Source organism: Aspergillus pseudoviridinutans, assembly GCF_018340605.1.
Source record: "Aspergillus pseudoviridinutans IFM 55266 DNA, scaffold_5, whole genome shotgun sequence".
Lineage (NCBI taxonomy): Eukaryota > Fungi > Ascomycota > Eurotiomycetes > Eurotiales > Aspergillaceae > Aspergillus > Aspergillus pseudoviridinutans.
The window spans coordinates 2700609-2722267 of NW_025091285.1; the positions used below are offsets into that span (position 1 = coordinate 2700609).

Genomic DNA, 21659 nt, shown 5'->3' on the forward strand with positions numbered 1-21659 from the left:
AAACGGTAGAACATATGGAATCAGCGGTACAGTACTTGTTCATAAGTAAGACCTGGAAAAGTGACAATGTCTCGAGTGTTCATCAGATGACCGAGCCGAGACCGATGAAGCTGTCACCTGCTCAGAGCCTCACCATCATCGTCACTTGTCACATCTATAATCTAAGATTTATTTCCAACTCAAAGAAATCGTAGAACGTCATAGCCACTTTAATAATCCATCTTTAATAATCCACATGGAGTGAGATTCAGAGGAAAGAAATGATTTATCATCTGATACTTCCCACTACATACATATATAACTCGCCTGTTCCTTCCGCTACAACCCACCCTCAGACAAATCAAAATGTCCTTTCCTCCTAAACTAATAAGCACTACAACCGCATGGACGATCAAGAACTGCCCATAGCCGTATGCCTCTTGCTCATCTGCACCCTCGCCGTTCTTCTACTGGTTAAGCCTCCGACGCACACTTGCGCTTCTTCCTCGCATCTTCTCCTCATATAACGCTCGTCGTTCACTGTACCTCATCCACTACTCCTGAGGACACGGCGTGCAAAATGTCCCAAGAACCAAGAGCACCGGCACCACCCGACGAAGACTCAACGCCTCACCCTCACCCGACCATCCGCCTCCACAGCACAAACACGAATACAAACGTGGCAGTGGCAGGCTACACCGAGAACGGGAACAGCGCACAAGATATCCATCAATACCCTTCTCGACGGAGGAGTCTCCTCCTCAGCGATAGCGAGATCAGCGTTCTGGATCTCGGTCCGAGTCTTGAGTTTGAGGCGGAGGAGGGGCCGCTGCGTCTGCGCGAGGGGAAGCATGCGCAGCGGGATTGTCGCGGGGAAGATGGGAGATGCGGAAAGGGGGTGCCGCTGGCTGTGCCTGGGCGGCAGGGTTCGATTGACGTGAGTGGTGGTGGCGGCGGTGGTGTGGCTGTGAGGATCATTTCCTCGCCTTTGTTGTCGCCGTTGAGGACGACGAAGAAGGAGAATAGTGGTAAGGTTCGGGGGCAGGAGTCGAATGCGGACAAGGGGGGTGAAGGGAAGAGTGTAGAAGAGGGGTGAGTTCAGTTAGGTTGGGAATAGACGGTGGTAGAGGAGAGGGTGTGGATGGCTTTGATGATGCCTTTAGATGGGTATGCTGTGGGTGATAGATTGCCGGCGTTCATTGGGTTGATGTTTGCGGTTTGTGTCGATAGAGATAGACTGGGCGACCAGACGGTTGATTGTGTATAGATGTGATGTATATATCTTAGACTGGAAGGCGCGTGTCTGCTGTTGAATTATCTTCAAGTCGTTGCTCTATTGGAGACTCGAGCATTATTTTGTATCTGACCTAGGCCATCTCGATGTATACGTATATCCTGTCTAGTCTATCCTGATCTGATCATCGCATCTACTGGGGGACAGGCCAGCCGTCCACGTATTTCAACGGATTATACCCCAGTCGAGCTTCCTGGGACCAATTAGTCATTGACTCTTCAGATTATGGAACCTTCTTACCCAAAAGTCATAGCTTGTAGTTTTGTTCACTGGAAAGATCAGCATCTACCTCGATCTCTGCACGACAGGGAACCTACAGTAATGATAGTATAGTGTGTCACCACTCGTTTCTGTCAATACTCCCTGTCCCCCAGGTGCGTAAACGTCGCGATTGGATGCATACACGATCTCGCCGCCGCCGTTGGCTAGGTCCCTGCCTTGCTTATCCACGAATGGCCCCCGGGGGCTCTTGGATCGACCAACTCGGATGCTATATCTGTGGCCGATGTCAGGAGAGCATTTATCGATTCAACAGAGACAAGACTTACTCTCTTCCCGGAGGCGGTAGATGCTTCGTATCGAACTTGCAGCACTTCCCATAACTGAACCAGAGATAATACCAGGGCTCATGGTACGAGAGAAAACTTCCCTCAATGGGACGGGCACCCGACGGCTCCCGGCACAGTGGATTGGGGTGGTTGCTCGCCGGCAGCGGCGCCTTCTCCATATACACCAGCTGTCGTGCCTCGGATCTCGTATCGCCTGCCACCGAAAGCAGGGTTTCGTCTAGCGGTACCTGCCAGATCCCCGACCAGAAGCTCCCGAACATCAGGTATCCTCGACCGTCCTCTCCAACGAGCACGCTCGGGTCGATGGTATTGGAGCTAGTAAACGGGTGTTCACCCGACCCCTTCCCTGTCCCGGACTGTACGAGCAGCCCGTGGTCCGTCCAGCCCCCAGGACCGGGCGACTTGGATGTGGCAACGCCAATGGCACTGTCACGGCATCCGGAGTTACTGACGGCGTAGAAGCAGTAGTACGTATCGCCGTGGCGGATGGTCTGCGGCGCCCAGGGGGCTTTCCGATCGCCCTTGGGGATCACGCTGTCCGCGTCCAGGACGGTGCCGGAGCGTTTCCACGGCCCGTCGAGACTGGGTGCCTCGTGGATGAGAATATGCTCGCCCACACTGTACGAGTAGTACGTGTCATCGACGTGGATGATGCTCGGGTCATGGATTTTAAAGTCTGTCGCATGCGTGGGCGGGAAAGTGTCTTCAGGCTGCGGGTGCGGGTGCGGTGTCTGCTGCGGCCGTTGCGGTTGTTGGGTCCCCTGCGTAGAACGCTGTGGTATGCGTGTACATAATGCCCATGTGACAAGGCAGAAGAGAGCTACCAGGACAACCATTTTGATGACACGACGACGAGCGGCTGATGGCCAAATTGGTGCAAGCCATGACGGAGGATTGCCTCCGGGCCACGTATAAGACGGCAGAAGCCATGCTGAGAAATCAGATGCCCTGGCAATCATCTCGGACAGGAGTGTATGCCTCTGGACTTCATCACTGCGGAGCATCTGATGAAATTATACGGGGCAATGTGGTACATAACCATCTAGGGAGGCAGACAGATGTTCGGTCCTTGATATGTAGGGCTTGCGGACCAAGATCGCCAGGAAGACTCCTAGTGTCGATGATGAAAGATCCTCACTCCTACTTTGGAGCTGATCCAAATGATGATTGTGGAGACTGAGTGAGTGGTTCAAAGAGCAGAAGACGTCGCCAATGATGACAGCAAGCGATGTGTGCCGACAATAGCACCAATCAGCGACCCACCAACTGCAAGGGGATATGTACTCAAGCCAGGACCATTACATTAGTACTGACAGTGGTAGCTTGCAAGAAGAGGTTCCTGATCCCTAGGGTCTGTTAAGTGTCGATCCTGAATGGTGTTGATGCAAGGACAGACCAATCGCCGTAAAATGGGCGCACAGGAAAAGAAAACGTTAACGGTGGACGTACGGGCACACTCTCAGCTGCAGAAAGAGGGTAGGCCAAGTGATCACGTAAATCATCTGGACAGCTCCTGCCCACGGTGATGATGAATCAACTACTTCTCTAGAACTCTTAACTAAAGGACCCTTTCTAGGCTTCCTGGATAATCCCTCGTGCTAGGAACTATGGTCGCTGATAGGTTCCTGAGGCAGTCAAGCATTCCGCCAGGTTGCAGGATTAGCGCCCCACTACACTTTCGTCTCTACTTGTACTGTTGTACACATTGCATCGTTTCCATAAGGCAATGAGAGCATTGACAATGCTCAAAGAGCACGGGATACACCTTGCTTCTTACCACCTGTTTGATTCGTATCCTGTTTATTCCCCTCCAGTCTTCTCAGAGATATTCTGGACAAAGGCAGACACACCAAAGGTTGAGCGGTATCTATTGCACGAAAGATGAAAATGGCCTTAGTCTCAGAAGCGTACTATAGTGGTATCACACTGTGCTGATTTAAGGCTGCAATATATGAAGGCAATGTAGTTGAACACGAACCCTACGGCTTCTTGAACCAAGCAAAACAACCCCCGGTATGTGCAGACTATCGAACGACAATCTTGTCCACCTCGTCCTTTGCCTCTGTCCAAGTCTCGAGGTTCTTTCGCGCCCAGTCCAGATGACAGCGAGCATATGCGACCTATCAACAATCAGCATGGTTGCCTTTCGACGCGAATCGTCTCATCCTATGGGGACAACCTACCATATATCGCCGTAGATCGGCCTCCTTATCCTTCTGAAACCGCTTCAAGTCTTGTAATACTCCGGCACTCGCGTCCTTGACATCCTTCTCGGAGACCTCGAGTGCCTGTTCCAGCTGCAGAGAAAGGCATCAGTGCTGAGCAATGCAAGACGTCAATTGCCAACTAACCTGTATCAAGCTCTCCTTAGTCTTTCCAATCTGGTCTCGTCGCGTGCGTTCGGGGTCCACGTCGGCAAAGCCATGTATCGCATGACTGATGCGACCGAATATTTTGTTTGCTACAAACGTGCCACTTGACGTTTTGCGGTGAGCAGGAGGAGCGGAGGGCCCCAACTCAGGCCTCCGAGGCGGAGAGGTGTGGTATGGCTGCGGCTGCGAGCTGATCGCCTCTCCATGGGTAGGTGGGAAATCAGAGTCCGCAGAAGCTGTGTCTTCCGAGCCCGCAGAGCGTCCATCCCCCTCACGGCTGCCAGCGCCACTGGTTGCTGATGAGGCAGACAAGGAACGCTGAGGTCGGTTCGTCGCAGATTGAGGTGAGGTACGGTTGAGATACTGCTCGATACGTTTCGCTTCGAGCTCGCTTCTCTCTAGAGAGTCCAGTAAGGTTTTCTTCTTGGCCAGTTCATCTCGTGTCATCTCTTCTTGCACACGTTTGAGAACTCGGTACCGTAACACGCTGCGGACAACACTGGCGAACTGGGCGCTCTCCCTCATAGGCTCTGCGAAACTCGCGCTCAGCGAGGACGACAATTCCTCGGTCGCAATGTAGGACGTATCTGCTGCTTGACCGATGCGCTCGATAGCCGCTGCCACGGTCGGAGACTGTTCAGATAAAGAGAAACCATTGTATCTGGCGCCCAGCTCCATAAGATCTGCAGACAGGGACGACAGATGCGCCAGCGTGCGACGGTTGACTTTTTCGATGTTACCTTGAAGAAGTAGCTCGAGTTCCCGCGTAGAGGCTTCGAAATTGATAAAGTACGGATCCAGATCCTGTTCACTCAGCTTCTTCGATTCGGGCGGGAAACGGCCCAGAACATCAGGTCCAGGTACGCTGGCCGAGGCGTCTCCGCGGTCCGTAGTGCCAGAGGTTGCACCGCTCGTTGCCGATTTAAGCTTTGCGGAGCTCGAGGGAACCGGAAGCCACGAGTGAGCAGCCGTAGGGTTAGCGGGGTCGAGGGGAGGGGCCTTCAGGTTGTTCTTTGGCACGGACGATGCAGGGTGCGAATGAAGAACCTCGCTCTAGAATGAAGTCAGCCTGAGATTGCGTGGGCCGCATCACAGAGATACTATCAGCATACCCAGCTAACGTTCGGATCGAGGAATCTCCACCAGACTCCATCCTCCCGAACTTCCTTCATCCGGCGACACCTATTCAAGAAGACGGCAAGCATCCGTTTGCGTAAATCGATAATGGAGGAGTCTTCCTTGGCTTTGGTAGGCTTGGCAGCATAATCCGCCATTGTATGCTTCTCTGGAATCGGGGGGATGACCAGGGTGGGATGAAGGTTCACCAGTGTCTGTCGCAAGGAAGCGAACTCGGAGTATCGTCGTCGAACTTCAAGATCCTAGATTTCGTGAGCATCTCAGCCCTAGGCGCTTCAAGGAGGCACATACTCCAGTGCGTATCGTATATACAATGAAACTACCGCCGCCCTCATGGTTCTTCCCGGCGTCCGTGATGAGGATCGGCATGTCCGGGTTCTCGTAGAGAATCTGTTCTATACGGCTATCGTAATGACTCTTGCGGGGATAACCATGACTCGTCTGTTGGGCACCATAATCTTCAGGTTCATCCTCATCACTTAGGTCCTGCGGTCGGGAAATGTAATCGGGCGGATCCTGGTTGGACGATCGACTGGAGGGTGACGGACTATGCTCGCGCTCATAGATAGCTGAGAGCGTCAGTTGCGAAGTTAGACTATGCGGAGGGGGAGTATTACGAGGTGACAATGTTGCAGAGTGTAGCGATTCCGAAAGACGTGCCTCGTTATCGAATGCGCCGTACGGGTTGTTATCCTCGTCGTTCCACATGTTGGGGGCTGGGAATCGCAGGAACAGCCGAGCTCAACGCACTTGAAAAGAAATCTAGAACATACAGCGGGCTGATCAATCCAGAGAAGTGAGTAGCATCGGATATATCGATATAGAAGAGAAATCAAAGCTGATGGATCCAGAGGGAGAGCTAGATGCTGTATGTGGAGAGGAGTAAGATGCATTGGGAAAGTCACCGCCTGGAGATCCGCGGGGGAGTTCCTTTTACTACAACGTCACCGCCTCGGGAACTAACCAAACCACCAACCACGTCATTTATCCGGTCTTTACCTCTTTAATTGACCTATGAATGAACCAGTGTAAATAACGAGTACTAACTACCAGCTACCCTCTGGTTCTGCTGGCTTTGCTTCCTCAGTGGCCTTCGTAGTTGTTCCTTCGCTAGCTTTCCCGTCCCCTGACCATTCTCCCTGGGTGTCTTGCGCTGGAGCGAAAGCGTCAGTGGCTTTCCATCCGCCCTCAGTTTCTCCCTGTGAGTTCTGCGCTTGTGCTGCATCGCTCGACCCCCACGGGTCATATTGTCCTTCTGCTTGTCCCTGGGATTCTTGCGTGTTTGGCTGTGCTTCGTTGATCTGCCATTCATCATCTGTCGCTGCTGCTACTGGAGTAGAGGGCTTAGGAGGAGAGGACGGCGGCGCTGCCGGTTGAACAGGAGATGAGAGAGGAACACCAGCAGGAGGAGGTTGGGGAGTTGATGGCCTTTGCTGCTGTTGCTGCTGATGCACAGTATTCTCTGCCCTTGTCGTAGACCTCCTGACCTCGTTTCTCTGTACATGTCGGCCGATGGGTGAGACCCGTCGCGAGCTTCGTCTCGTTCTATTTTGTATTGACGGTCTTGGGGCCGCTGATCTTGAACTTGCTCTTCTTCCTCGTTCTTCCCTTGCTGATAAGAGTTGCGCTGCGATGGCATGGGCATCTCTCTGTCGTGTTTCTTCTCGCTGTAGGCGTAGGTTCCGTCTGACTTCTGTTCGCCATTTGAAAGTGAGGGCCACGCCGATGGCGACTAATCCGAGCACTGCGAGGAGGACAACGGCGATGGTGAGGCTCGAAATCATTGTTGAGCCTGGTCAAGCTGTTAGCGTTGTCGGGATGGCGAGGAATCACAAAGTACTCATACTGACAGGCCTCAAACCGAGAGAACGTGATTCCTAATGCACTTCACTGACACATGCATCTCAGAGTAGAATACTTGAAGGCATAGTCTTTCTCGAGTTTCTCATAGTATGTGCTTAACTGCCTCGAACGTGCAGGTGAGGAGCCTCACTCGGCGCAACTGAGAGAACTGATTAATTCACCATTTAACGGTGACTGGACACTTGACCACGCCTCACGGTGGACTGACTTGACTGAGTTGTATAAATATATATTCATTATCTCATTTCTATCCTGGCTTTTGTCTATACCTAAAAATGCCAACTCAAGCGTATTGCAATGCTTGCTGCACTCTCGACAGCCAGTCGTCATGAAGTGATATCGCTCGTCCAGATTCAGAGAGACATTCAAGAAGCTGCTTGAGCCTGGTTTGTTCTTCACTCAAGGATCCAGAAGCAGCAAAATGCTGAGATACCAGAATGCCCGCAATACTAATGACACGCGCACCAAGAGTGAAGGTTTCGGGCTTTGAAGCCCAGCCTAAAAGGCCATCATTGCCCGCTTCCTCGACAGCGAATTCGCAGATATACGATAGTCCTGCCAACACCCATGTAGTAACTTCGCGAACAAGGTCGGGGTCGAACGATGATCCTGCCATTTGGAGGAGCATTGCAGCCCAGACATCAACTTCACGCACTTCGTCAATGAACAGGTTCTGTTTCTCCTCTTCGAAGAGAATCGTGCTTTCTTTCCTTTGCTCGCGGAGCTGGTCTGGCACCGCTTTTAACCTAGGTTTGTCCACAGAACCACTGACCTTCGGTGCTTGGCCGGTAACGTACTGGATGATTCTCGTGCACAGGAACGAAGATTGGGCATAATTATCAACGAGAAATTTGGAAAGTAGGTCGCTGGCATACCGAGGAGCCAGAGTAACGGCTTTCGAAGGAGAAACGGTGGAGTAGGACAGGATCCAGGATGCTATGGAGGCTGCAAGTTCACGCAACTCCTCGTCGTCATCATTTAACATGTCATAAAGAATGAGATAAATCTCCAGGAAGACAGCGTCGACCTGAGGAGGACTGCCAACAGGCCGCAAGATGCGCCCGAAGGTTGTCAGAGAAGTCACCGCAGCATGACGTGTTGTGAATTCCTATATTCTGTCAGCTCCAGGCGTTCCAAACGGAAGAAATAATAGCTCACCGTCTCCTCCTGCATCGCGAAACGGAGTCTAGTCGCCCACCGGCGAATATCTCTCTCCATTCCTTTCCAATGGTTCAGGGATGCTCTAATAGTCAAGAGACATCCTTGTAGACGCAGCTCAACGTTCGACATGTCCCGATTGGATCTTTGCTCACCCGCTTTTGAGTCTATTTGCTCGTGCAGAGCATCCCATGGAAGTCCAATTTCCTTCATGTCAGTTCCCCGGGACTCAAGAGCGATACGCAGAATGGTCTCAAGTGAAGAGACAGCCGCCATTTTGACTTCTGCTGTGTAGCTTCCCCGAATGACTGAAGAGTACAATGTGAGCACAGTTTCCCTATAGCGTCTCCGCTCTCCCAGAACAGCTTGCATCTGCTCAATTATCCACCGACCGGCATTTGAATCGAAGCGGGATACATTCTGGAAGAATGATTCTAGATTCCCCACATTACCCGATATTAATATCCGAAGGACTGCAGTCCAAGCGAGTACTCTTCGAAGTAGAGACGCGGCACGAGTAGTATTTAGGGTTTTCCAGTGAGGATGGGATGAATCGAAAAGAAAGTTTAATATATCTTCAAAGACGAAAACGTCGGACGCATGATTGACGATACGAATAGCTGAATCTGGTGGGTCTTAGTGACAATGCTTACAATCAGCCTTGGTTAAACTCACCTTCAGCTCCCGATTCAATGCTTTTCTCGACAGCATCGTTGAGGATTTCTATCAATGTAGTGGCGACAAACGGCGAGTGTGCAGAGGGAAACAATGCTGCCAGGATATCCTGTATGACGGATGCTACCTCGCTCAAGTGATCTATGCCCTGTCAGCCCATGACATACGAATGCAACATGGCAGAGGGCATACTATTCCAGAATGGAAGAGAGATAGATGCAAACCTGCGCAGAGCGTACTTGGCACAGAGCGCTTTGCCATGGAGAAAGTCCTGAGTCTCCAGACCTCGGTCAACTTCCAACAGAGCCCGAATCTCCGTCAAGATGTCGGCGCGCTTCAATAGAGAAGCGTATACTCGGGCTGAGTGTTCTCTGATCCCCCACACGGGGCTCTTGAACTGCTCTCGGACGAGATTGCGAAGCAAAATATCGTCGTCGTCAGAAACGGACGGAACTTTTTCAGCGATCAACTCCAGCGCTGGGAAAACCCGTTCAGTGACAATGTCATGATCACCAAATTGGCTGGTCTGTTTCTTGTCTGTTGGAGCAAGAAGATTTGACAGTAGGTGAAGGAGACCCGGATACTTGTGGAACGAAATTCTGGCACCCGGCTCTGATCCGGAGCTACCGCCAAAGCCAAAATTGGCTCCTGTCAGTAGGCGGCACATACGTGTCAAGAGAGCACGGAAAAGCATCAGTCCTGAGTTACGAAGAGCCCATCTAGTCCGGTTAGCTTTCTGGACCAGCGTTTGAGGGAATCTTGTACCTACATAGGCGATCCTAGTCGTTCAGCTGATAGAGTAAGGGCAGGCATGATATAGGGTTCTGTGAAAGGACCGAGTTTGGTATTCGTAAATATGTCTTTCAAGCAATTCATGGCGTGGACCTGTGGTAGTTCGACTTTTTGTTTGCTACGATCATGCTCAGCAGGGAGGTGAGCTATTTCATGGAGCTCATCTATGACCTGTCGGAAGAGAGGCCCTCCTGGCTTCGAAAGGATTATTCCTGTGGCCAAGGCTGGTAGACCTGCTGAGCGCCTTGTAAGTTGAGAGGCTGCCTCAAATATAATCTTCCTCGCTTCCTATACACGACTCGTTAGGCTCTGAATTTCCCCACTGTGTCTGTTCCCTTACCTGATACCATCGCTGAGGCAGAACAGAGATAGCAGGATCATTCGACTGGCCACATCGTTGACAACAAGTGGCAAATGTTTGAGATACGGTCGAGAATGCTCCTCTGTGGCGAAGTTCGGCAAGCTGAGTGAAGCTGGACATCCCTATCTTCTCATAGTCATCGGCAGTGAACCCAGACTCCCCTTGAGGCGCATAGGTTGCATTGGCGAGGGTCGCATGAAGCAGAAGACTTGTCACGTTAGCGGCCGAATGACACTGCCAGAGAAGCAAAAATACCTTGACTCGCGAAGAGCACGCCAGGAATAAGACAGGATATCCTTTGGCCCGATGTTAAACTCCTCTATCGGCTCATCGCTGTGACCTTCCGGCGAATCGATGCACAAAACAGGCTTGACTTCCTCCCAAATTCGGTCACAAATAGACACTATCCTTGTGTGAACAAGTCTCCAGTCATCGCCTGTTGCTGACGCAGGATCTGAAATCGATTGATGGAAATTTGACGTGGAAACAATGTATCTAAAAAGTTAGTCGTCCGTCTACGCCTGAAAGAGGAAGTTTCGCACCTTAGAGCAGACACATATCCGTGGAGAGGAGCGTCCCGCATCGAGGTGGTAAAAAGACCACCAGGATTGGAAACTTTGCCCTCAAGCTTTTTCAGAAGCAGATCAACCACTCCCTTCTTGGTTTCCCACCATTGTGAATCGCCTCCCGAATGAGTCTCAGCTGCGGCACAGAATATGATATGGTATAGTCGGGCGACGGTATCGGCATGGTCAGCTCTGCTGGTATTGCTGGCCAATTGCTCGGCTTTTGTCAGGGCATCGGTCAGTCGCAATGACATGGCCGATGATCGGTCTACAGATTTTAGATGGCTGCCCAAGAGCATGTCTCGGGGGGCAAGGTTCAGGATGGTCAAAGATGTGGCTCGCACCTCCTCAAACGGGTCCAGCAGAAGATCCACGAGCAATCTGATAAGACTCAGGTCGAATATCTCGATGTTGAACTTCCAGCGAACTTTATCCTCTTCCATCTTGACATGCTTGGTCAACTTAACACGAGAATCAAGACCAGACTGGAGGAAAAGGTTAATTGTCTTAAGAGCCATGATATGGCGAGGATAAGATGCGGTGGGCCGCATGTCTGCCTTGAGGAAACCAATGTAGGCTGCGAGACATGCTCGAGACTCCGAATCGCTCCGGGCTGACTTTGCCTGCTGCTTTGTGTCTGTAGACAGCTCTTCCTGACTCGAACCATCCCGGTTATCCAATATACCACCCTTCAAGCGTACAATCAATTTACGAATCAAGCTGATGATTTCCCCTCGAGAATAAGGGTCAGACTCAGCGTGCATAGAGGGCAAACCCCTGAGGATTGCACGGATTGCGGCAGATGAAAGAGGTTTTGTAGTGGCAGGTGCTGATATTAGTAGTGAGAGTGCTGCTATTCTGATGCTGAATTCTCGGTGGAATAAAAATTGTCCAATGACCTCACTCGGTAGGGAGAGTTTCATGCCAGTTCCCTGTTTAGAAGAGCCATCTAAGAGACAGTTAATACGCAACGACCATATTCAATCTGACGATACCCGTTACTCACAGTCTTCGTCAACAAGGCCGGTCTTCTTGGCCACTTGTAAAGAGGCGAACAGAAGAGTGAGCTCCGGCAATGCAGCGTCAGCCATATCACCAGCAAAGACATGCTTGAGAGGTAGACTGTCTAAGAAGGAATGAAATCCAGCTGGGTCATTGAGGAAGAGTGGTTGGAGAACATAATTCGACATATGCTCCAGATTGTCCATGTTCTGTAGCACCATATACCTGACGGGAGGGATCCAGACTGAAAGGAGAGCGCGCTCATCCTGTGCAAGACCAGGATCAGTCTTGAGTTTTTGAAAGAATGCAGCTATAGTGTCACCGGCACTTGAGGCAAGCTCGGGATTCTTCGCCTGATTCAGAAGCCCCAGTAGCAGGATCTGGACAGCAAGAATTCTGGATTCTACTCTCTTAGTGCTGCGGGAAGTTTCATCGGAAATCAGGAGGAAATCCATAGATAAGGCTTTGCAATCCTCTTGTAGGAGAGATATCCATTTCTCGCTGTTTTTCGACAGCCACACTTGGAGCATGGATATCAACTCGTGGGGCAAAATAGCGCTCTTGCGTGTGATAACCTCAAGCGAAAGAAGGGAAGCCTTAAGTCGCGCACGCGGTTCACCGAGAATGATACTAGGAAGGATAGCATCTACCAGACCAGCCTGTATTAGATGAGAGCTAGGTTCTTGCCGACTTTTGGCCAATAATTTGACCAAGGATGTTATAACCAGCTTCATCGGCTTGGGTTTCGCATCTTCAAATCGAGTTATAAACACCTCGAATGCGGAGAGCCACGTATCCGGTGACTGAGCAAGCTGTCTGGTGCCTTCGCGCTTGGAGACAGAAGCGGCATCAAGGAACGCACTTAAAGCAAGACATGACGCCGTCGTATGAGAACTAGGAATGGACGCTGTGGAAAATGTCTTCAACAAGCTCTGCCATACCCGGCTCACCTTGCTATGACAATGTCAGAAAATCTTGACTAAAGAGTGTCCAGAAGAGAGCCTAAAGCATTATCTTACTCAACGTTATCACATTCCTGTGTAAATTTCACCAATGGTCCTTTCGAGATTTTGCTCAAAGTATCCTCCGATAAAAGTTGTATAGTCTGCGATATCTCCTCCATGTCTATGCGTCTTCCGTCAGCCAAGACGCTGGAGACAGCTGAAGCCTGCATGACCTCTACTGAATTTGCATACCGCGGCTTATCAAAATCTCCGATAATGATCAATTGAACCTACTCGCACCCTCAAAATTTCCGTTCCCCACGTTTGCTATGCTCATTTGCCTCTTGTGGATTTTCGAGGCGGGTCTCCCAAAAAGGCGTAGTGCCGGCCAAGGATTTTCCCGATGCCGGCCCGGCGGAAACGATGTGAGCGACGGACATCAGTGACTGCTGAAGTTTTTGTTCTCCGGTCTTCCATTAACTCGTCTGTCATAATCAACCCTGCCATCAAGGCCAGTTGCGCTGTCGGGGTAGTACTCTTTACTTCCCTCGCTCTACTTTCTGCTTACATTCTTATCTGTGTTTTAATCTAATTATTTTCCTACGTCAAAATGGCGATTTGGGACTCAATCAGCGGCCGCAAGCAGGCCCAAGGATCCGAGGCATTCGACCCTTCGACCGCGCAAGATGCCACATCCTTCCTCTCCGAAGCTCTCATACCTGATCCTACTCAGCTTCATCCTCTTGCTGGCTTGAACCAAGATACACTTGACTACCTGACCCTCGAAGACTCCGCCCTTGACGAAATTCCGGGGTCGCGATCGGTATTGCCATCCCGTGGATGGTCGGACGATCTGTGTTACGGAACTGGAACTACCTACCTTACTGCGCTGACGATAGGAGGTGCTTGGGGTCTTGCTGAAGGTTTAAGACGTACACCAGCTACAGCGCCGCCTAAGATTCGGCTGAACGGTGTTCTCAACTCGATTACCAGGAGAGGACCGTTCCTCGGAAACTCCGCGGGTGTTGTGGCCATGGTATACAACGGGTTCAACTCGGGCCTGGGTTACGCACGGGGAAAGCACGACTCAGCCAACAGCATTGTTGCAGGTGCCTTGAGTGGAATGCTCTTCAAGAGTACTAGGGGTCTCAAGCCCATGATGATCTCTGGTGGTATTGTGGCTAGTATCGCTGGTACCTGGGCTGTACGTGATTCTCATTTGTTTCTTCTAGTGGCATTGTTCGCTAACTATTACATAGGTCATCCGACGCGCTTTTCTGTAAACGCCAACCGAACCTTTACTCGATTGCAATTTGTGCGCTTGAGCCATGTCGACTCTAAAATGAACCATCGCAAGGTCGCAGAACCCACAAACTCCATCCTTTATTTCAGCGAAACGGGCGGTTGCTGTTCATACTATACTCCTTTATTCTCGCCTTGTTATTTTTTTCCAAACTGTATTAGAACGGCTTTCTCGTCCCTCACAAATCTCTTCACTCCGGCGCTCAGAGTATCCATCTTTTTGCATTATCCGTGAGTTGGGACCGGCATGATAATGGGTTTTTCTTTTTCATATTTTACGGTTTCTGTACATATAGTCACCTCCAGCCTTTGTGCAGGGCTCCTTCAGAGCATTGATCTGCTTATTGGATGATTTAGGAGCTCAAATGAAAAGACTCGAAACGAAAATGATTCGTGTCGTAAGCATACTATCCCTAAGCACGGCCGAACTTGACATACGCGATACCTGGACACTCGGCAGGCACATTCGGTTTACTTGTGACCTGCTGCTGATAGCTTTACAACTGGATGACCGAATTTTTATGCTACTAACAGTCCATGATGTTTCTTCTATTTTCGGAGCTCTTTCTGTCATTCTATTCAATGCCACAAACCCCCCTATCTCAAGGTATCACACCGGCAACATGTTCAAAAACAGCTCAGAAGAAATAGGAACTATTATGGACTGCTATTCAGGCGTTGTTCCTTGCAGAGCTTTTCCACTTAGCCGCTTTGAATAGTTCACATACAGCTCGGGTTGGGCTTATGTCGGCTTGCCGAAGAACGCCACCTACTTCGGTGAGCTCTTATCAAGTATGAACTATTAGGTCTGTGGAGAGCCAGATAAAGACTGTTCGGTCTCACTTTGAATCACGGGGCAGATTCATTGTTTTTATTCTCTACTCAAACTCCATCCTACAAATTTGATATGCTTCAAGAGCACCGTCTGAAGGCGTGCTGCATGCTTCAAGCTCGATGAAGCGGTCAATGGAGTATAGAAACACACAGGATCATTCACACCAAATAAAGCATTCGGTTGTTCAATATAACTCATCTTCACACACATCATAATAGCGCAGATGGCAATAAACTACCTAGAGTCAGCAGATATAAGGAAGAGCTATCTTAACTTCATCATATGCACACTTCCCAACTTTCATAAACTTGCCACCTGTACCAGCTTCTCACCTTCGGAAAATGACTTCTGCCTTACAAACTGATCAGAATATCATGGCCATTATGCATCATTATTTGCAATTTTCATCCAATCTCTTCCTTCTACACCGTATCAGATATCCTCTTGTGATGGATGATCGAGGCCAGTAGGAGAGCGTACATGCAAGGACAATGACAAAGACTGACGATTGATTGGACGGGCAGGCAGTAAGGTAAGGTATCATACAGCTCGAACCTCGACAACTGGAGAACGTGGCAGTCCTTCCTGGGAAGCACTGAAAATCATCGGATGGCAATAATAGTCCCTTATTGCTGATGATCTGACAATTCAGTAGTGTAGTCTTGGCGATCAACTTTAGAAAATTAAGAATGCTGTAGTGCATTAGCTCCAGCAGATGAGCCAGGTCAGTGTGGATAGAGTTGCAGCTAGTTTTACAGAACAGAGGAGGCTGAGCAGAAAGGCTTCTGGTTCTCTGGAAGACTGACCACCAGGGGGCACGATGACTTACTTTGGCAGAGATGAACACTTGGAATTTTGATGAAGCATAGTATGTCTGACTAATTACATCTGGGTTGTCTGTTATCAAACAAGACAGAGTTCGTATCCGCCACTACCTCATGCTAGACAGATGCATGCGATCTTCTTAGGCAACCATGTGCCTTCCGTTTTAGGAACGTACTACCTTACCTATAGGCTCAGACCACTTTGGGAAAGAATACGAGAGACCCTTTGTTGTGGACTCTTCTCAAGGCAAAGAAAGCAATTGGAAGGCTAAATCTGCACAGACCACAGACTGTAAACCCTAGGACTCCCCTCATTCTTAATATGCAAGGCACAGTCCTCTGTTAGTAACTGCTTACTCCACAAAGAGATCCTCGCAACCTCTGCAGCTGAGAACATTGGAATATAAATCAATATTCTCAACACTGGGATTAAGAGGGTTTACAGACAGCTCTGGAGACAGATATGTAATCCATTCTCTATTTCCATTTTTTTTTGGACTCTTTACAGAGTAGTTCCAATACTTTGACTGCCTAATTAAGACGACGCCTTCCTCTGTACCTGATAATGGCTAACCGCATACAGCCCAAGCCTTACTGAATGCGGGGTAGTTGCCCTTTTGGTCCAACAGGACTAGTCTAGATCCAGAATGGGCCATCAGCTGACCCCGCATGGATTTTTCTGCGGCGTCATCAATCAACTACCATTTGCAGTAGCTGCTCCTGCTAACGACCAGTATGTTCCTGTTAGATTATTATTAGATCATTAGTTTATTAGATGGACGCGTTAGTGTCCTAGTGTTCGTCTATCTGCCCGGCTTCTGGATGACCTTCATCATCGTCCTTTCTCTCCTTCATCCCTCCGAATTTCGAGCGCTTGCATGGTCGGACTAAAGCCATAAAGGATTCCCTGGGTTCCTTATCTTCGCCTGAAACCTCCGGGCCTTAGGGCGCTCATTATCTGCCAAGCACGACTTGATTTGCTTAAAGCTTGATATGATAGTTCGCCGGGGCTGTCACATTCTCTAACCAAGCGCCCGGTCTCACCCGCAACTACTAAACACCAATCTTTCCTGTCTGGTTCAGACACTTCAGCGGCGCGACAAAGAGCAACCCACGGTGAGAATCAGTAACAAAGAAAAACACTTTTTGAGAAAACCAGAAAAAGTCTGGGGTTTTCTTATTTCTTCGATGAGTGACTCGGATTCGAGCCAGTGGACCGGCAGGTCACAATCTTTACCTTTGACCCAGTTCCCCCGGTTACACGAAGCCGATGCGACAACGCTTTCAACTGACAATGCGACGAATACTACGCCATCCTTGACCCATGGCGACGGGAGGAGTTACTCGACGCTGGTATATAAAGACCATGATCCAGCGAATGCAAACCAGCACCACCACCACGGCCTACCATCACTTCATATTCGCACGGATATCGCAGAACCAGTATCAATGGACGCTCTCAAGGAGAATGACCCCTTCTTAAATCAAAGCCTCTCGCCTGGAAGTATTCCCCGGCGCACCCCAAGTCTTCGCGCGGTTCTCGCTAGCTCGGCCCCTAATGAGGGGCTTTCACCAGCGTCAATATCATCTCCCCAATTAGTGGCAATGGGCGAGATCACGCCGCTGCCATCGCCGATTGGTGGGGTGACTCCTTGGAGACATCGGCGCGGCTCACAATCCTTATCACGCACCCCTTCAGCCATGTCACGGAACGGGTCCAGCCTCAGCTTGCGTCTCAGTGACTCTTCACAGATGCTGGCGCCGGCCGAGTCGCGATCGCGCAGCAAACAATATCCGGCCTTGGGAAAAGCCGCTGCAGAAATGTTTCCAGAGTCACCCGATAAGGGTCGCCAAGAGCAGGTGCACAAACATACACGCAATCGCAGTCTCAGCGAGTATGTGCCCCCTGGTCGAAGTGTGCCCATCAAGCCACGTCCAATCGCGGTGTCAGGAGCCGGTTTACCCCAGAGTATGATTTCATCGGTAAGTACTGATTCGAAATCAACCAACCTCCATCGCGAAGAATATCTGGCCATTCAGCGGGGCATTGCTTTACCCACCGTGCGGCCCCCTACTCCGCCCCGAAGCAGGGGTAATGAAGCGGGCGACGTTGAACCCGTCATTCTTCAGTCTCCGTCGCCTGATGCGTCGGAGGAGTTTTATTCAGTGCGCTCCATCCGCACTGATCAACCGCGAAAGTATCGCAAGCTGCGTCAATTGGGCCAGGGCACTTTCAGTCAAGTCTCCCTGGCAGTGCGCGTGGAGAACCGAGAAAGCAGCGAAGTCCACGATGGTCTCGTTTTGGACGGCCTAGCACCTACAACCCAGAAGTTGGTTGCTGTCAAGATTATTGAGTATGGACCGGCTGGCGGTGCAGATGAAGAGCGGCTGGAAGTTTCCCTCAAGCGAGAAGTGGAGATCCTCAAATCCGTCAACCATCCGTCTCTTGTGCAGCTCAAGGCGTTTGGAAGTGACGAGAAGCGTGCGCTTCTGGTTCTGGATTACTGTCCTGGCGGTGACCTTTTCGATGTTGCTGCATCGGGTGTCAAGCCTATGAGCCCAGCAATCATCCGCCGGATCTTCGCAGAACTTGTGGACGCAGTGCGGTATCTGCATGGGAATTACATTGTGCACCGAGACATCAAACTCGAGAGTAAGCTGATCAAGCTCCTTTTGTTATGATGGAAACGGCCGACTGATTGCTTTACAGACGTGCTTGTCACGCTTCCTCCCACAGCGATGGAAAAGATTACTGATTGGCGCACATATGACCGCGCTGTTGTCACGTTGAGCGATCTGGGTCTTTCCAGACGCATTCCCGAGCCTCCTGAAAGTCCGTTGCTTCAGACCCGCTGTGGAAGTGAAGACTACGCGGCGCCGGAGATTCTGATGGGACAACCATACGACGGACGATCGACTGATGCATGGGCCCTGGGAGTGCTCCTCTATGCCATGATGGAGAATCGGTTGCCGTTTGATGCATTGCCTGGTGCCCGGGGCGATCCCGAGAAACTTCGAGCCCGGACACCCCACCGCATCGCTCGATGCGAATGGGCCTGGTATAGATATGCCGACAGTGATGGCGAGTGGGATCCTGTCAAGGGAAAGGACCTCGAAGGTGCTCGTGAGTGCGTCGAGGGCCTACTGAAGCGCAACACCAGGCGAAAGGGCCTGGACGAGATTGCGTCCCTGGAGTGGGTCAAAGATGCAATTGATGTTCCGGGTGGGCTCAAGCGAGGGGACAGGGAAGTGCCGTAGAGCTGGTCTCTTGCGCGTTGTATACTTTCGTTTCTCAGATTTCATTATTCTTGCATTTCTATTTCTGCTAATTCTGAGCGATACATGGTCATATGGTGATGGGTTCCGAGAGACGATGGGTCTTCATGCTTACGATTTTCCTTTTGCATTCACTTTTTACATTCTTGGATTACTTTGGCTAGACCAGAGATTTTATACCCCCTAGATATGGTGTTTTTTCCTCCTCCTTTCTTGTTTTCGTCATATTCTACTTCTCATGGCCCAGGTCTTATGTTCCCTGAAGTATGATGTACTTGGTATGGGTTTGCGTTGAAGGCTACGATAGCTCAGACTTTTGATCGGGGGTGTCATGTCTTCAAATAAAACTGAGTTATGAGTCATGGTATGTTGAAGTACCCGATAAACGATATACAGTGCGTACACAGTAGCTCTATCGTGATGCTGACAATCCTCGGCTGTGGATTGGCTGCTGCCGGCATCGGAGGGCGGCGTCGGGGAGAAGCAGCAGGACTCCGGGGCCGGCGGAATCACCTTTCTCCAGCTCTCCCGCAGCAGCAATAATGAGCCATCGATTCTCCGATTCTCAAAATCATAACCTCCCGAAAGTCTGATACCTTACAGCTACCTCCAGAATCCCGGGAGCCTGACAATCTAATTCATCTTTCTCGCAGGTCATTGGCCGTCGTCAACTTGATTTCCATCGTTGACTGCCATGCTTCTCTCTCAGACCAGAGGGCGTCTGCCCTCGGCTCTCCGGAGCTTCTCTCGGTAGGCAATGCTGCTCTGAATAGATCTTTTGTGCTAAGAAGGATCGCTGCTAACGATCGAACTTGATCCAGCCGTTCCCTCTCCACTACTCTCCCCAGACACAAAGATAGCGAAGACGCCGCTCTGAATAAAGTCTCCCGCAATGTCACACAACCCATCTCGCAGGGTGCTTCCCAGGCCATGCTGTACGCTACGGGCCTCACAGAGGAGGACATGAACAAGGCGCAGGTCGGTATTTCGTCTGTCTGGTACAACGGCAACCCCTGCAACATGCACCTGCTCGATCTCAGCAACCGGGTGCGTGAAGGTGTACAAAAGGCCGGTCTGGTCGGCTTCCAGTTTAACACCGTTGGTGTCAGCGACGCCATCAGTATGGGTACCAAGGGAATGCGGTTCTCCCTGCAGAGCCGTGACCTGATTGCCGACTCCATCGAAACCGTCATGGGTGGTCAGTGGTACGACGCCAACATCAGTATCCCCGGTTGCGACAAGAACATGCCCGGTGTGTTGATGGCCATGGGCCGTGTCAACCGCCCCAGTCTGATGGTGTACGGCGGTACCATCAAGCCCGGCTGCGCCAAGACTCAGAACAATGCCGACATCGATATCGTCTCGGCCTTCCAGGCGTACGGACAGTTCCTGACCGGCGAGATCACCGAGAACCAGCGCTTCGACATCATCCGCAACGCCTGCCCCGGTGGCGGTGCCTGTGGCGGTATGTACACGGCAAACACCATGGCGACCGCCATCGAGGTTATGGGCATGACGCTGCCCGGCTCCTCGTCGAACCCGGCCGAGTCCAAGGCCAAGGACCTCGAGTGCTTGGCTGCCGGTGAGGCCATCAAGCGGCTGCTCAAGGAGGACATTCGGCCCTCGGACATCCTGACCCGCCAGGCCTTCGAGAACGCCATGATCGTCGTCAACATCACCGGAGGCTCGACCAATGCCGTCCTCCACCTGATCGCCATCGCCGACTCGGTTGGCATCAAGCTCGACATCGAGGACTTCCAGAAGGTCTCGGACCGCACCCCATTCCTCGCCGACCTCAAGCCATCGGGCAAGTACGTCATGGCCGACCTGCACAACATCGGCGGCACCCCGGCCCTGCTCAAATTCCTGATCAAGGAAGGTGTCATCGACGGCTCCGGCATGACCGTCACGGGTGAAACCCTTGCCAAGAACCTCGAGAAAGCCCCCGACTTCCCCGCCGACCAGAAGATCATCCGGCCCCTGTCCAACCCGATCAAGAAGACCGGCCACATCCAGATCCTCCGCGGCTCCCTGGCCCCCGGCGGCTCCGTCGGCAAGATCACCGGCAAGGAAGGCACCCGGTTCGTCGGAAAGGCCCGCGTCTTCGACCACGAGGACGACTTCATCGCCGCGCTCGAGCGCAACGAGATCAAAAAGGAGGAGAAGACCGTCGTCGTCATCCGCTACACCGGCCCCAAGGGCGGACCTGGCATGCCGGAGATGCTCAAGCCCTCCTCTGCCCTCATGGGCGCCGGCCTCGGCTCCTCCTGCGCTCTCATCACCGACGGCCGCTTCTCCGGTGGCTCTCATGGCTTCCTGATCGGTCACATCGTGCCCGAGGCCGCGGTGGGTGGCCCCATCGGTCTCGTCAAGGATGGTGACACCATCACCATTGACGCTGAGAAGCGTCTGCTCGACCTCGAAGTTGACGAGACCGAGCTTGCTCGCCGTAGACAGGAGTGGGAGGCTCTTCGGGACGCCGGCAAGCTGCCTCAGACTGGTCTTACGATGAGAGGTACCCTGGGTAAATACGCTAGGTATGTGCTTGACCACTTTCTGCTTGTCTTTTCCTATGATGACATACTGACCGCCTGTAGAACCGTCAAGGATGCCAGCCACGGCTGCATTACTGACTCTGTAGAATAAACGTCCAAAGAGAGGAACTTTGAATTGGATAATGTCTGTGTTGGGATTTGCAAAAGACCTGTTT

The 21659-nt window shown here is 51.3% G+C and overlaps 8 protein-coding genes across 8 annotated transcripts; 4 read left to right on the forward strand and 4 right to left on the reverse strand.

The window, feature by feature from the left end:
• Nucleotides 1-559: 559 nt before the first annotated feature.
• Nucleotides 560-1075, forward strand: Asppvi_007992 (uncharacterized protein; the record flags this gene model as incomplete). Its single annotated transcript, XM_043303874.1, has 1 exon — nt 560-1075. One exon carries the CDS (start codon nt 560-562, stop codon nt 1073-1075), a length of 516 nt encoding a protein of 171 aa, XP_043159809.1.
• A 331-nt stretch (nt 1076-1406) lies between these two features.
• On the reverse strand, nt 1407-2846 carry Asppvi_007993 (arabinan endo-1,5-alpha-L-arabinosidase; the record flags this gene model as incomplete). Its single annotated transcript, XM_043303875.1, has 4 exons — nt 1407-1466; nt 1514-1542; nt 1591-1769; nt 1822-2846. The coding sequence occupies 4 exons, from the start codon at nt 2844-2846 to the stop codon at nt 1407-1409; spliced, it is 1293 nt and encodes a 430-aa protein (XP_043159810.1).
• Nucleotides 2847-3866: 1020 nt separating this feature from the next.
• On the reverse strand, nt 3867-6059 carry Asppvi_007994 (sorting nexin, cytoplasm-to-vacuole targeting pathway/endosomal sorting; the record flags this gene model as incomplete). The annotated part of the gene is made up of 6 exons (XM_043303876.1): nt 3867-3962; nt 4026-4139; nt 4194-5267; nt 5327-5593; nt 5643-5920; nt 5969-6059. 6 exons carry the CDS (start codon nt 6057-6059, stop codon nt 3867-3869), a joined length of 1920 nt encoding a protein of 639 aa, XP_043159811.1.
• A 338-nt stretch (nt 6060-6397) lies between these two features.
• Asppvi_007995 (uncharacterized protein) lies at nt 6398-7135 on the reverse strand (the record flags this gene model as incomplete). Its single annotated transcript, XM_043303877.1, has 1 exon — nt 6398-7135. The coding sequence occupies one exon, from the start codon at nt 7133-7135 to the stop codon at nt 6398-6400; it is 738 nt and encodes a 245-aa protein (XP_043159812.1).
• A 362-nt stretch (nt 7136-7497) lies between these two features.
• Asppvi_007996 (THADA/TRM732 family protein) lies at nt 7498-12942 on the reverse strand (the record flags this gene model as incomplete). The annotated part of the gene is made up of 10 exons (XM_043303878.1): nt 7498-8322; nt 8373-8998; nt 9048-9188; nt 9240-9766; nt 9817-10127; nt 10180-10408; nt 10456-10695; nt 10743-11715; nt 11773-12722; nt 12788-12942. The coding sequence occupies 10 exons, from the start codon at nt 12940-12942 to the stop codon at nt 7498-7500; spliced, it is 4977 nt and encodes a 1658-aa protein (XP_043159813.1).
• Nucleotides 12943-13322: 380 nt separating this feature from the next.
• Nucleotides 13323-13995, forward strand: Asppvi_007997 (protein transporter TIM23; the record flags this gene model as incomplete). The annotated part of the gene is made up of 2 exons (XM_043303879.1): nt 13323-13916; nt 13972-13995. 2 exons carry the CDS (start codon nt 13323-13325, stop codon nt 13993-13995), a joined length of 618 nt encoding a protein of 205 aa, XP_043159814.1.
• A 2866-nt stretch (nt 13996-16861) lies between these two features.
• Nucleotides 16862-18931, forward strand: Asppvi_007998 (putative protein kinase; the record flags this gene model as incomplete). The annotated part of the gene is made up of 2 exons (XM_043303880.1): nt 16862-18326; nt 18384-18931. The coding sequence occupies 2 exons, from the start codon at nt 16862-16864 to the stop codon at nt 18929-18931; spliced, it is 2013 nt and encodes a 670-aa protein (XP_043159815.1).
• A 712-nt stretch (nt 18932-19643) lies between these two features.
• On the forward strand, nt 19644-21595 carry ilv3 (dihydroxy-acid dehydratase ILV3; the record flags this gene model as incomplete). Its single annotated transcript, XM_043303881.1, has 3 exons — nt 19644-19699; nt 19771-21486; nt 21547-21595. The coding sequence occupies 3 exons, from the start codon at nt 19644-19646 to the stop codon at nt 21593-21595; spliced, it is 1821 nt and encodes a 606-aa protein (XP_043159816.1).
• Between the last annotated feature and the right edge of the window lie 64 nt (nt 21596-21659).